Source organism: Trichomonas vaginalis, chromosome I (assembly GCF_026262505.1).
Source record: "Trichomonas vaginalis G3 chromosome I, whole genome shotgun sequence".
Lineage (NCBI taxonomy): Eukaryota > Parabasalia > Trichomonadida > Trichomonadidae > Trichomonas > Trichomonas vaginalis.
Genome location: NC_067203.1, coordinates 15,147,778 through 15,161,387, shown reverse-complemented (window position 1 = coordinate 15,161,387; position 13,610 = coordinate 15,147,778). Strand labels below are relative to the sequence as shown.

At 29.6% G+C, this 13,610-nt stretch overlaps 3 protein-coding genes across 3 annotated transcripts; all 3 read right to left on the bottom strand.

The window, feature by feature from the left end:
• Positions 1-3,103: 3,103 nt before the first annotated feature.
• TVAGG3_0989920 (uncharacterized protein) lies at positions 3,104-3,786 on the bottom strand (the record flags this gene model as incomplete). The annotated part of the gene is made up of 1 exon (XM_001329943.1): positions 3,148-3,777. The coding sequence occupies one exon, from the start codon at positions 3,775-3,777 to the stop codon at positions 3,148-3,150; it is 630 nt and encodes a 209-aa protein (XP_001329978.1).
• A 584-nt stretch (positions 3,787-4,370) lies between these two features.
• On the bottom strand, positions 4,371-8,562 carry TVAGG3_0989910 (Rac GTPase binding; the record flags this gene model as incomplete). The annotated part of the gene is made up of 1 exon (XM_001329944.1): positions 4,450-8,562. One exon carries the CDS (start codon positions 8,560-8,562, stop codon positions 4,450-4,452), a length of 4,113 nt encoding a protein of 1,370 aa, XP_001329979.1.
• Positions 8,563-11,852: 3,290 nt separating this feature from the next.
• TVAGG3_0989900 (uncharacterized protein) lies at positions 11,853-12,856 on the bottom strand (the record flags this gene model as incomplete). The annotated part of the gene is made up of 1 exon (XM_001329945.1): positions 12,035-12,238. The coding sequence occupies one exon, from the start codon at positions 12,236-12,238 to the stop codon at positions 12,035-12,037; it is 204 nt and encodes a 67-aa protein (XP_001329980.1).
• Positions 12,857-13,610: the final 754 nt, after the last annotated feature.

Sequence of the window (13,610 nt, the reverse complement as noted above, 5' to 3'; positions counted from 1 at the left end):
TTCTCCATTTGATGCTGAGTCTAAATCTCGATTTTTGAATTTTCTTCTTTCCAAATTTTTTTTTCCAAATTAGAAGTTTAATTCAAATTTTCAATAGTTTATATATTTTCTCAAACCGTCTTAGATTTTCTCACTTTTTAGGGATTTTCTCTCAAAATATACAAAAATAGTAATACCAATACATGTGTCTAATATACTTTAAAACCATCGTGATAAAATTCAAAAACGAAGAGTTCTTCTCTCCAAATTTTTTTCAAAATCAAAAAAATGAGAGAGGGTCAAAGTTGCTATTTGTCACTTTTCCACAAGAATATAATGGGGAAAAAGTTATCATATAGTTGATCTCATTCACCGAGGTGAGAGATGCATGTAGTGTAATGTGATAAACAGTGGGATTGCTGCTCTAAGTCCTAGGTTCGAGACACATTGGTTTCATTTTTCTCTTTTTTATTGACGTAAACTATTCAATTTTTGTGTTCTCCATTCAAATTTCAGAATTTTTTTTGCAGATTTCACGCTACATTCGAAGTTACCTTTTGTAACAACCACCACTGCCTACGAAAGACGAAAGTGTGTCACGATTTCACCCGGAAATCCGACGGTTGTTTAAGAGTAAGCACTTTTGGCACCTACTCTCAAAAAAATGAGATAAAAAAATACGTTTGGAAAATTCATTTTTAGCATTTTAGGAATTTTCTCACTTTTCTTCCAAATTGACATCCTTAGTAGAGCAGCATCCTTCTTTACATTGAGTGAAAATGAAACTACCTTCGTGAAAAAGGAAATTTAGATGCTACAAAATTATTCATGTGAAGTTTAATATTTTTAAATTATTTCTCCTCTATCCATAGTTTATTTGTATGTAAGATAGATAAGCTGAAGATGTTTAATTGTGTCTAAAAAGTGACAAAATATATGTTGTCAAAAGACAACATTGTTCATTGATTTAAAATATGTATAATTGAAACTAAACTTTTTTATTTATATAGCAATAAGCGGTCATAAATATGCAATCATATATTTATGAAGTGAATACTCAGTATTTCATAAATTGAATTTGATCACATTTGAATAAAACAGAATTTGATATTTTACTAAGAATTATAATTGATGTATATCATACTATCTGTTTATACGAAGAATATGAAGAAATCTTTGTTAAAACATTAAATTTTTAATTTGTTGATTTTGTATCTTGTTTTGTTAAATGATAAATGCCAAATTTTACATGTGTATGCAATAATAATGTGACTTTAATAATGCATCTGATATATTTATTCATGTCAATCATAAAATTAAGAATTGGAATAAATTGATTTTTGCGATTTTAAGACAATGGTGATATATTTGAAATGAAATTCAGCTGCATTAATTATCTGTAAAATCTGCATTCTCGGAAAACTGAACATAGTGGGAAAAAAAAGTCGATCATTTCTCATTCAAAAGTCTTAATTTTTTGAGGATGAAAAAATATCCAAATTCCACTTATTTCAATTAAATATGTATTAAAAATCCATCTTTTAAAAAGGACATATTTTAGCAATAGTATAAATTCAAATATTTGGCGAAAAATGGAATTCAATAATTTCAGTACGATAAGTTATTTTTGAAAGAGTATAGAAATCATTTTGCGATAGAAATTATGAAATGATTAATTGAGTTGATATCAACTTCATTCAAGTACTTTTTAAATATCTATTAAAGTATTAAATTAAATTTAAATAACTAGTAATTATTTGAGAATAATATACAATAAAAATTCTTTAAATAAACTATTCAAAAAAGTCTCATTTTTTATAGTCGGTTTCTCAAATTTTGAATACCCAGATTTTCCTGACTTTTACCACCCCTCTAAAGCTGGGGACACCGCCTATCGTTGGAAGTAGCTATTAAATAGAACCACCAAGGGTATTTTTCGAACTGCCAGTGTGGTGTAGTGGAAACATCCGACATAATGATTTATTATGCCAAGGTTTGATTCCCATTTACCCATTTTTTTCTTTTTTGGATCATGAATTTTTTTTTGGGTCACTATAAGATTTGTTTCATGTTCTAAATCTGCTGCATATGTAATCTATTTTTATTTACCTATTTTTTAAAAATCTATTGGATTGCCAAATTTGAATACATTTAAAATCATAAAAATCCAAAAAAACTATAAATATATGTTTTATGCATAGTGCCGATACTCAAATATCAGATTACTTAGATCCATGAATAATATCCGAATTTTTTTTCTTAAAATTAAACTTCAAAACTTCTTGCAATCTTATTCTTAATCAATTGTAAATTTTTAAAACCATTTTTTAAAATAATTTTGCGTAAATTTTATTCACATGTTGTTTTAATCGAAAATTGATACATTTTCAAAAAAATAATATTGACTTATGAAATTCATTTTTAAGGTGAAATAGTATTGTTTTTATTAAAGTATATGAATAATATATAAAAATTAATGAATAATATAAGCAGATTTTTAGTTTACAAAACAAATATGAGCAATGCAATTTCAAACTTTTGCTGGCAATTTCGATATTGCTCAAGTTTGTAGTATTTGTGATAACTATAACATCGGCTTAATCAAAATTCGATTTTGCTTATGAGTTATTGAGAAAATTTGATTGCAATGAGAAGGATTTCGACGTTTTTGATAAACTAAGAGCTGAGCTTTAGGGGTTCAGTTCATTTATGGCTGTAGTTTGATGCGTAGATCTCTTTTTTATTGTAAATTCTTTCAGCATGGAGATCGAGAATGAATCTTTTGAGAACTTTATGAGTTTTTACACCCGTAAAGAGGTCCTTCGAGGAAAGATAGTCCAGACTACATGAAGATGTGGGTTAACCAAAAAAATCCGATGGTTTCCCCATATTCATGTAGATCTTCGAAAAAATGAGCACCAAAAAAGCCAAAAAAATAGGCTTTTTATTGGATTTGTACACTAGATCAATAACCTATTTAGGATCTGACACTCTTTTTAGCCAGAGATATGAGGTCCTTTCTAGGAAAACGATCTATTCATCCATAAAAAAAATGAATTATCGTTTTCCCCAGAAATTACATGGGGAGTGGTAAAAGTAAGGAAAATCTGGGTAGTTTATTTTAAAAAAAAATAAAATATTTGAAGATGAAATACGATTTTTATAGCATTAAAAAATCTCTTGATATGAATCTGGATTTAATTCTGACCATGACATATTGTTTTCTTCAAATTCATCAAATTGAATTGGATTTTCTACAAAATTCATATCTGTTTGCCTATTTTCATCTTCTCCATTGGTGTTGGCTTCAATATTATCTGTGTTTTCATAATCACCAATGTCTGTAATAAATCCTTTAGGGGTGATATCTTCTTGATCATTAAGATCAATATCTGCAGTATCATTTTGATGCAATTTCTGTATTAATTTGTTAACATCAATATTATTGATCTCTCCAAAATACCTATGAAATATTTTGATTCTGTTTCTAATCATCCAATCAATTTTTGTTTTGATGATTTTAGCAAGAACTGATTGGCTTGTGATTCCTTCCTTTAATTTTTGGGCAAGCAAAATATCTTCTTCAATAGTGAAAACATTTTTGATCCCTTTTTGAATGCAATTAATATAAGTTTTTATCTTGCGCACGCTGTGTGGTACCTTCTGAGAAATGACATTAGGATCTGTAATTCCTTGAGAAACGAATTGTTCAATTTGTTTATAGTCTTCAGGTTTGATAAACTTTTTGGAGTGACCTAGGTCACCCCTCGCCTTCTCCTTGCTTGAATTTATGCTCATCTAGCAAGAGATAAGTATTGTAAATGAACTGAACTCCATTTTGATGGCTATTGAAAATTTTATCAACAACCTTAAAAAGTAATATTTAATCATAGGTATTTAAAAGTACATAATAGTGTTATAATTTTGGGTGTGATTTTTTTTTCTTCCGGTATACTCTAGATTCATTGAAAAAAATTACGCACTCAACATAAAATGAGTCTTTATAATATCACTAGCTTCAAAAAGATCAACCTGTGAAATTAAACTGTTTTCAAATTTTTCTATAATTGAGAACTTCATAATTTTGCCAGAATCAGAAAAATAATAATGGATAAACATCTAAGGCCATTCCACTAATTGAAAAATGGATTCCTTATTGATGACTAGAAAATAATTCTCGCATGAACCCCTTTTCTGGAATGCAAAACTCTAGAAAACAAAATATTAATAATTAACTTAATGATATCAATATTATCTGTATTTCACATATCAATTACAAAACATAATAGTTAAAGAATGTTTTGGAAAAATATACTTTCATCAATCAGAGATTCGATTTCAAATAATATCTAAACTATTTCAAGAAATGTATATTGAAAGATTAAGATATTGAAAAAAATTCAAAAGAATATTTAAATTAACAAACAAACAAAATTAAATTAATTATAAAACAAAATAAAAAAAAATTAATTATTTCTTTGGAAATCTTGGAAGTGGATAAGACATTGCTTCTGGGAACATTTCATCGAACTTAGTAATAATTTGTTGTATATTTGGTCTATGTCTTTCAGATCTCTTTAAAATAAATTCAATAAATGGAACTAATCTTACATCATTTGGTAATCTCTTGATATCTTTCTCTGTGATCAATGGCTGATTAGGATCTGTTATTCTTAGGAAAAATCTGCTCCAATCATTGTCAACAAACAAAAATTCACCTGTCAACAATTCATAAAACAGACAGCCAATTGACCAGACATCACTTGCAGGTCCTGCTCCTTGTTTCTGCCTTCGATCGAAGTTTGGATTAGTCAATGCAGAGTTCAAAGCAATAGACAACATTTCTGGTGATTTAATCCATTCGGTGCCTTTATTCAACATCGAATATCCATTCTGTTCATCAACATAACACATACTTTCTCCGAAATCGGCCAGTGCACATTTTCCTGTTACATCTAACATAACATTATCACATTTGATGTCGAAGTGATTGATGTGTCTGTTAGATAAAACAGTAGCAGATTCAAGGAAATCTCTAAACAAGCGAAGCATTACACCTAACGGTTTTTCTCCCTCACTTTTTCTCCAACTTCTCAAAGTCGCCGGATAAAATTCCATGACAATATAATAAGAATCAGAAGTGCATCCGTAATCAACAAGTTGTGTAACTCTCCTATCTCCTTTGCACAACTCCAAAATTGTTACTTCATGATAAACTTCGTATAAGTGTGGATTGTCAAATTCATTACGACTTTTTGGTAAAATTTTGACAGCCAAGTTTCCGACTTTCATAACAGCTCCAAATGCACCGGAAGCGATATGTTGACCGTTATTGTATTTATCTGGTGTGAACAAGTCGGGGGCTGTCAATCTCAATAATCTTCTGAAATCCTCATATTGTCTTGCATGAGAAAACATTTGTTTTGTGCTGGATCTTGAACTAGAAATTGCTTGCATTTCTAATTCACTTGTTGATTGGATACTAGCAATGAAAGAAGGGAAAGCTTGGAAGCTCTGCATAGATCTTAAGTGGCTCATTGATTGTGTGATAGGTATTTTCTGTTCTTTCAAAGGAACTCTCTCAGAAGACTCACTTTTCTCTTGTTCCGGCGAAGGAGTGAAAATATCCAACAAATTCTTTTGTATGTCTTGATTGTATTTTCCTTCCATGTGGCACATCAACGTATATAAAACATTCATCTTTCGATTCACATGTGGGAAAGGATCGACAAAAGCCTTATCTAAAACATGCAAACTATGATCAATCAATGTTGCAAACAGCAATTGAATAAACTCTAAATGAATGTCCATTGTCAAATAGATTGGTTTTCTCTTTCTTTCGTCTAAATACTGCCTATCAGTAATAGAAATCGAAGCTCTGAGAGGAGTATTACTCTTTGGTTGGAAATGCAATTGTAGTTTAGGATTCTGCAAATCCAAAGTAGGAAGTTCTGTTGGTAATCGAAGTTTCGGAATGTCCAAATATGAAACATTTTTAATGTTTGTTTCAACAGGTTTTGGAGGTTCCGCTTTTTCACCTAAGAAAGCTTCCAATTCGAATTGTTTCACAGTGAACTGCAAGAAATACAAATGTAATAGTTGTTCAGTTAAATTGGAACCTCTATTCGAGATAATTGATGTCAAAACACTCGAATAACTTTCCAAAATCACAGAACAAATTGTATGTCTATAAGTAGTAATAACTAAAGCATTAAAGAAAACACTCGTATGCCAGAGAATTGATTCTTCATCTAAATAAGGTAAAGCAGCAATAAAGAATCCACATGACATCTTTACACATGTTTCCCTCTTCCTATACGCGTATAAAAACCGATGAACAACACTCAAAGAGTTTTGAACTTGTCCTAAACTTGCAAATTGTTGTGGCATGAATCTGGAAAGATTAAAAATGGCTGTCAATCCGGCACACGCTCTATTAGTTGTTAGTTCATTGAGGAAATGTGTTGTGATCTTCGTCGGTTCGAAAATGATGGCATTTTCTAAGTTCTTCCTTAAAATACTGTCGGTTGTTATATCGAAAATTGTTCCGAAACAGGCCATCCAACCGATAAATGACGTGTAATAGTCAATGTTCTCTTTCTTCATGATCCTGTTCTGCATGGTATTGAAGTATGGCATCATTAAATCAAGTAATTGTACTAAATGATGCTTTATTTCGGTTTGAAGAATGAAATCTCGGGCAATGTATGCGGAAATGTCGGCATCTACATCAAGGAAATGGGCGAAATAGTAAAGGAAAGTATCAGCATCGTATTTCTGAAGGAAAATATTGATCAAATTATTTCGGATTGAAATGAAAGTCAAAAATGAGTCATCAATCTTATGTATTTCACCTTCAGTGAATAACAAGAAGAAAAGCGATGACTCATTGTGCTTGTAATGGTCGAAAACCGCTTGCATAAAATCTTCGCATTTCAGACTCTTAAAATGAGAATCTACTGTAGGAGATACTAACGATGCCAAAGAAAATTCTTCTTGGTGCTTCAAATTTTGAGTAATCTTGCCAATGTTGGCAGAAAAACGGCCAACGTAAAGTGAGCCGATTAATTTTCCCACAATTGTAATTTCATTGACCACTTCATCGACTTGAGCACCCAAAGCTCTAGGAGTGTTCATCGCTGAGAAGACACGGCGTGTACTTCGCGTTCCTGGTAGGAATTCGTTGCCACTACTTGCATTTGACATTGGAATTTTCGGAATATTGAGATTTAACAAAGGAATTGACGAGAAATCTGACTTAAATGTGTCCTCATTAGGAGCTTGTTGTGCTGCTGCTGACTTTGGGAATGTAAATTTGGTTGTGGAGCTCATTCCGGAAAAATCTAATAATGGAACACATTTCGGACGTTGTTTTGGTGCATCTTTGACAAATTTCTTGACTAGTTTCTTGAGTTCTTCGAGAATTTGTGGTATTTCTGTTGCTTTGAACTCATATTTTTCTTTTATTCCCAAAATCTTTTGTTTAATGCGTTCATTTTCGTCTGTAATGAATTCTTTTGTCTTCCCTTTCTCAATAGTATTCTGTTTAAGTTGGTCTAAGAACATTTTTTTCGTATCAATTACAGATAATAATCTTTCTGTGTAATCTGGGCCCATTCGAGCTTTTAATGTTGCTTTCTTATGTGTTAAGACTTCAATATCGCTATCAATATGATCTAACTGATAAGAAAGTTTGTCATTTTCGATTTTTCTGTTTGAAAAAAGCTGAGCGATTTCTTCTGGTGTAAACTCGCCAAAATGCTTTGCAAATAATGACTCTTGCTCTGACATATTCTCTCTAGATGTAACCTGAGTTTCGATTTCGTCTACTGATTTTATCGAAATTGGGGGTATAATTGCCGGCTGATGGAAATTGTCAATAGGAGTCTTAAAGTGTATCTTTGGTGGACTCTTTCTCTTCATATTTAGCTGGGGAGAGTCTGTAATTAATTTTGTCGGGGAATTTACTCGAGATTTTGCTCTGCTATCTGTAATTTTAGGCTTCTGTTGTGGTTTGTGAGAATGTTTAAGTCCTTCACGAGGAGTTACGAATTGTGTTTTCGGTCGAGTAATTGTATTTTTTAATTCTAGAATTTTCGGCATAGGAACTGCTGATCTTTGTGTTGCCAATGTTGGTGGACAAAGTTTGGCCATATCCTTAATAAGGTTTTCGTATGTTTCGCCAATTTTTTCTGCGATATCTGCTTTTATAGTGATTGAGTCGAGTTTTTTCTGGAGATTATTCTTGTGTTCATTGAGTTTATCCGCATCCTCTTCAATGCGTATAGGAGACCCATTCATCAATTGTAGTTGTAATCCGTTATTATTGTTTTTTGTTTTTTTGATCAGCAAAGTCATAGAATCTATCTTCTTTCGTAGCATACTTATCTTTCCATTCAGTCTTGTTACTTCAACTCGATCTGACTCTGGTGTGGAGTAAATATCTCTTGTTATTCCATCAATAGGAAGAAATGGTTTGATGTGGCCTGTACGGGCTAGGTTGTTATCTGCTTCTGCTCTATTGTAACGCTTCAAATCTTTAGCAAGGAACGCCCCAACGAAAATATCATTGGGCTCATTCATTTTTTACACAAAAAAAAATTAAAAAATAAAAACAGACGCAATGTTCTTGCCAAATATCTAATAATTATATTAGTTATTCAAAAGTATTACGATCTATTTAGAAATAAATGTCCAATTCCAATTATTTGCAATAGAACTTGATATCAAATTGAAAATTTTTGATTTATTTTCAAATATATTCTTATATTTAATATGTGCATTTGAAATGCCTTAAATATATATCATACGAGACATAAATTAGAGCAAATTTTATGAACCAAAGTTCGCATACCCGGCCTCCATAACAATTTTTCAGTGATTGTGGTTTATAAAGACTTAAATTATGAAAATGAGTCGTGACGTAATTTGAAAGGGTCTGACTATCAGAAATTTGCGAAAAGAATGTGATAAAACATTATTTGGAAGAATGATAAGGATTTCAATATTCCTCGAATAACACTCCACTTTAGCTGTTCACTAGAGTTGTTTTTACAGTATGGGGGTTTTTAACGTGGAAAAAAGTTTTAGCGTGGAAAAAGCTTTTTCAGCTGCTCCTAAGATTCTATGCACAAAAAACAAGTTCACACATAATCGCATAGTACCAGTCATTATAACCAATCAAGATCGAAGGTTAAAACTTATGTTATAAATATAAATATTTTTACAATTTGGCAGTTCTGAGACAATTCTGGGGTTAGAATGCATTAAAATGAATGTTCTACCATGATCCCAGTATTATCTCTTCAAAATCGAAGCTAGAAAAATTATTTTTCCAAACGCTTGCATTCTATTACAAATTGATTTTATTATATCTCTGTTATACATAAACATATTTTAAACAATTACTTTGTTCTAACACAATATTTTTTAGATACTTCTTAAGAATTAGGCTTATACTTATAATTTATTGAGATATTTCTATTCCACATCAATCAAGATATGGATGACGATATTAAATGCATAGTTTCTATTAAAGATTACATTTGATTTATTTGAAATTAATTTTTTGATTATTATGTTTTTGTATTTTAATAAAAGAGTTAACAAGAACTATATTATTTGAATCTATTTTCATCTAAAACATCAGAATTTTGAAAGAATAATTTTATACAATACTTCAATAAGCATTGTAAGCACTATCATATCAAACCCGTATATCTATGCATGTACATAATATTATATCTGCTGTGAGCTAGTTCCTAAATGCATATATATTTTATTTGATATCGAATACTTACAAACATCCAGTTCAATCTAATATAGGAATATCTTTTAATTCATCAACAAAATTTAATTGTCGGCAACACTCTCCTGTATAATAAAGATACAATTATTAATTATATATATAATACAAATCTAAGAACCATGAATCCCGAATAGCAATGTATAGTCAAACAAATGTTTTTTCATAAACACAATAAATATTATACTATCTTGATTTAAAATTATATTTTTGGCATTTGAAATTGAATCATTTTGAAATGTATAGATTCTGTTGCTTTTAATGGATGCATGATACATTATATGATGATTATCAAGTAAATCTAAACTGTTTTATCAACAATTAATGGTAATGAAGAAAATCTGAAAAATAATTTAACATCAATAGGATATTTGGTGAAACAATTATTAAACAAAATTAAACTTAAGAATTCAACTATATTTATCATAAAAATATCTATGAAAATTTACTTTAATATGTTTCTAGATGCATTTTCGTGAAAATCCACGCTAAAACGGTCTAGCGTTATCTGAAGGTCCTACGAACAGGATCTCGACGGATATAATATTGAATACATGTATAGATGCATACATACGAAATACTAATAAAAATTATGCTTATTAAAAAATATGATAAAATATTTCATCAAACTTCTTATTATATTATAATATCAATTTTAACTTAATAATGTATTTATTATTTCATTAGTCAAAAGTCTTTACTGACAATGTATTCAAATTTGTTTTTTAATTAAAATGATATTATATCAAAATATTGATATCTAATGTCAATGTTAACATACAACATAATATATTAAGTAATATAAGATTTTTATGATAGATAATATATTTCAATAATTGAAACAGAGGGAGTTTTATTAAGTTTTCATGTATATGTATCCACACATGCATCCAATATTATATCCGTCGAGATCCTGTTCGTAGGACCTTCAGATAACGCTAGACTGTTTTAGCGTGGATTTTCATGAAAATGTATCTAGAAACATATTGAAGTCATTTTTCATAGATATCTATATGACAAATCTCATTTTATGCCTAATTATGATTGATATATACAAATAATTCCTCAAAATATCTCAAAAGTTAATACATTATAATAAGATTCTTTGTAATAGTCTGCAATTTACATGAAAAAGTGTCTTAATCACAAATACCCAGAACTTACATAGATTTAATACACTAAATTATTAATCTTAGTCAAATATGTTGTGATCTTATTAAATGCAGAAAATAAGATGCATAAATGGAAATATTTATTGTATAATTAGTTTATGAATGATATAAAATAAACATTGTTTTCAATGTTTGACATTCTTACTTAGAAAAACAATGATCTAATTTTAATTTGATATTGTTATTCCTTTTGAATGATCAAATGATATACATAATCAGAATCGTGTAAACAATATTTTGGAGAAAAATCCGTTTATGTTCATTTTAATGGCACATCTTTTTCAGATAAAACAACAATGGAAGTAATTGAATATATATCAATTCCCGTTGAAAAGCTAAAATCTTTTGAAGTTTTTGTTTATCACCAAACTAGGTGTTTACACCTGGTAAGCCTCATCCATAGAATAATGAGTTAAATAATTTCTATTCTAAAGAAGCGAGTTTTTTGTTGTAGTGATGATAATAGTCCTTTCTAATTATATATTTATAATTAAATTTGAAAGCAGTGGAAGGCGAGATGAAACTATTTTGTGTATTGATTATAGCATTTATTCATGTATTTAATAGGGTTTTTACTCCAAAAAAAATATGTGTATAACTCCAAAACCCTCACCAATTATAATGCTGCAGTCTTTTCTTCTTCTAATTGTCAATTGAGAATTAACTATTTTGTGTTAAAGGTTTAATTATTTCTGTATCAAATCTTCTGCTATAAAATTTATATGTTTTTCATCAAAAGTAATATGTGATATTTCATATAGTAAATGTATTCATTAATTACATATTAAATATATTTTACTACATTTATACATGTAGAATACTTTTATAACAGCAAATTTAAATGTAATCATATTTAATTTAAAAAAAATATAAGACTATGATTTATTATTTTGAAACTTTATTTATGGTTGTTATAGTCCGACAACTTTTCCGTTCGTACGTTTAACACATTCTTCAAGATATGGATAAACTTCATCGTATATATGCTTCTTAAAACATACAACATAAAATTCTAAGCCTGATTTCTCGATCAGATCGATGTTCTTAGTGATTTGTTCACAAATCAGATCAAGTGGATTTAAGTGAAATAAAGTTTATTAGATCCTTTCCTGTTTGGATATTTAACTGAATTGTCCCATGCTTGAAGAATTGTTGCCTTGTACTCTGCTTCTAAGATGTATCCCTCGATTTGATACGTGAACTCAGACTCAACAACCTTGCGACCGAAGTTGAATGCAGCTGCATAAACATGATGTGTCATTTGTTGCATGTTTGTCTTCATGATATTATGATTAAGCTGAGTAGTTGTGACTGTTAAGTTACTGTGTGATCCAATCTTATAATGGTTGAGATTGTCCCAATCAAAGTTCTTTTTCTTCAATTCTTTTATATCTTCTCGTGTGATATATGGAAATACACTTTTAACGAATATCGGTGTTTCATGAAGCAAGTTGATCTCTTCTTCGAATTGGCCTCGTTTACCATGGATATCGACAAAATAGTTTCTGAATAGTGCTCCTGCGGCACATGCAATAGCACAATATGGACCTTGTGTGAGGTCATATTGATAACCGGAAATTCCATCATAAGTAGTTTGATTGCGACTACAATACTCAAGATAATTGAAATTTGATGCAGCTAAGAATTGTGAAGCAAGAGAATCAACCGGGGAAACTCGTTTGGAACATATTTACCACCAACTATGATGTTAAGTGTTCCATTATTTCGATCTTCATGCCTAGGAATATCATCAACTCCAACAACTTCGAACTTGCCTGCTGAATATGTTTCATTTAAGACTTTATTGTGCATAATGATTGCCCCATCGTCGTTCTTTGATATCTCGATGTTGTCACTAACTGATTTCATTGATTCTTTAAATCCAAATACAATATCGAAATACGACATTCAAAAATGAAGTAAATTTTTGACTAATATAGTCAATTTTTTATAAATCTATTAGTTATCATTATATCATTATTTTTCGCTAAGATACTTATCAAATCCTAATATTTTTCTTACTCCCCTCTCAAGAATGATCGTATAAACCAAAATATTTTGATTTAGAGGAGTCCCCAGAAAGAAAATAATAATATGTGATTGAATTTGATTCATTATTTATATTGCATTTCTGATTTCAGACTCGAAAAACAACATTCTTTCTCATTGAGAAAGAGCTACCGATGAAGAAATGGTGCATTCATAATGACATGCAAATGATTGGCAATATCACACATTTATGTTCATCAAAATTCAAGTTTTAAATTTTCATCTATCAACAAATCGAAAATATATCTTTTTTAAGTCAAAAATGAATCTCTTCTCGGATTTGATTACAAATAAATGATATAATTATTCACTAAACTTTAAAATCACGATCTTTGTTTAAGAATATTCTAAAATATACATTAAAACAATTTCGCAATAGTATGTTTTTGATAACATTTTTCGATTGTACCAATATTTCGTTCAACATTTAAAGTTCAAGAAAAAATTCAGGATAACATTTAAAAATTTTACAATTATAATAATTCTATTGACTAAATTTGCTTTATTTTCTACTTTATCAAAGTTCTAGTATTGTTACTCTAGAATATCGAGAAAATAGTAATAATCAAGTTGTTATTGGTTGTACAGCAGGTTCAAGTGGTGAA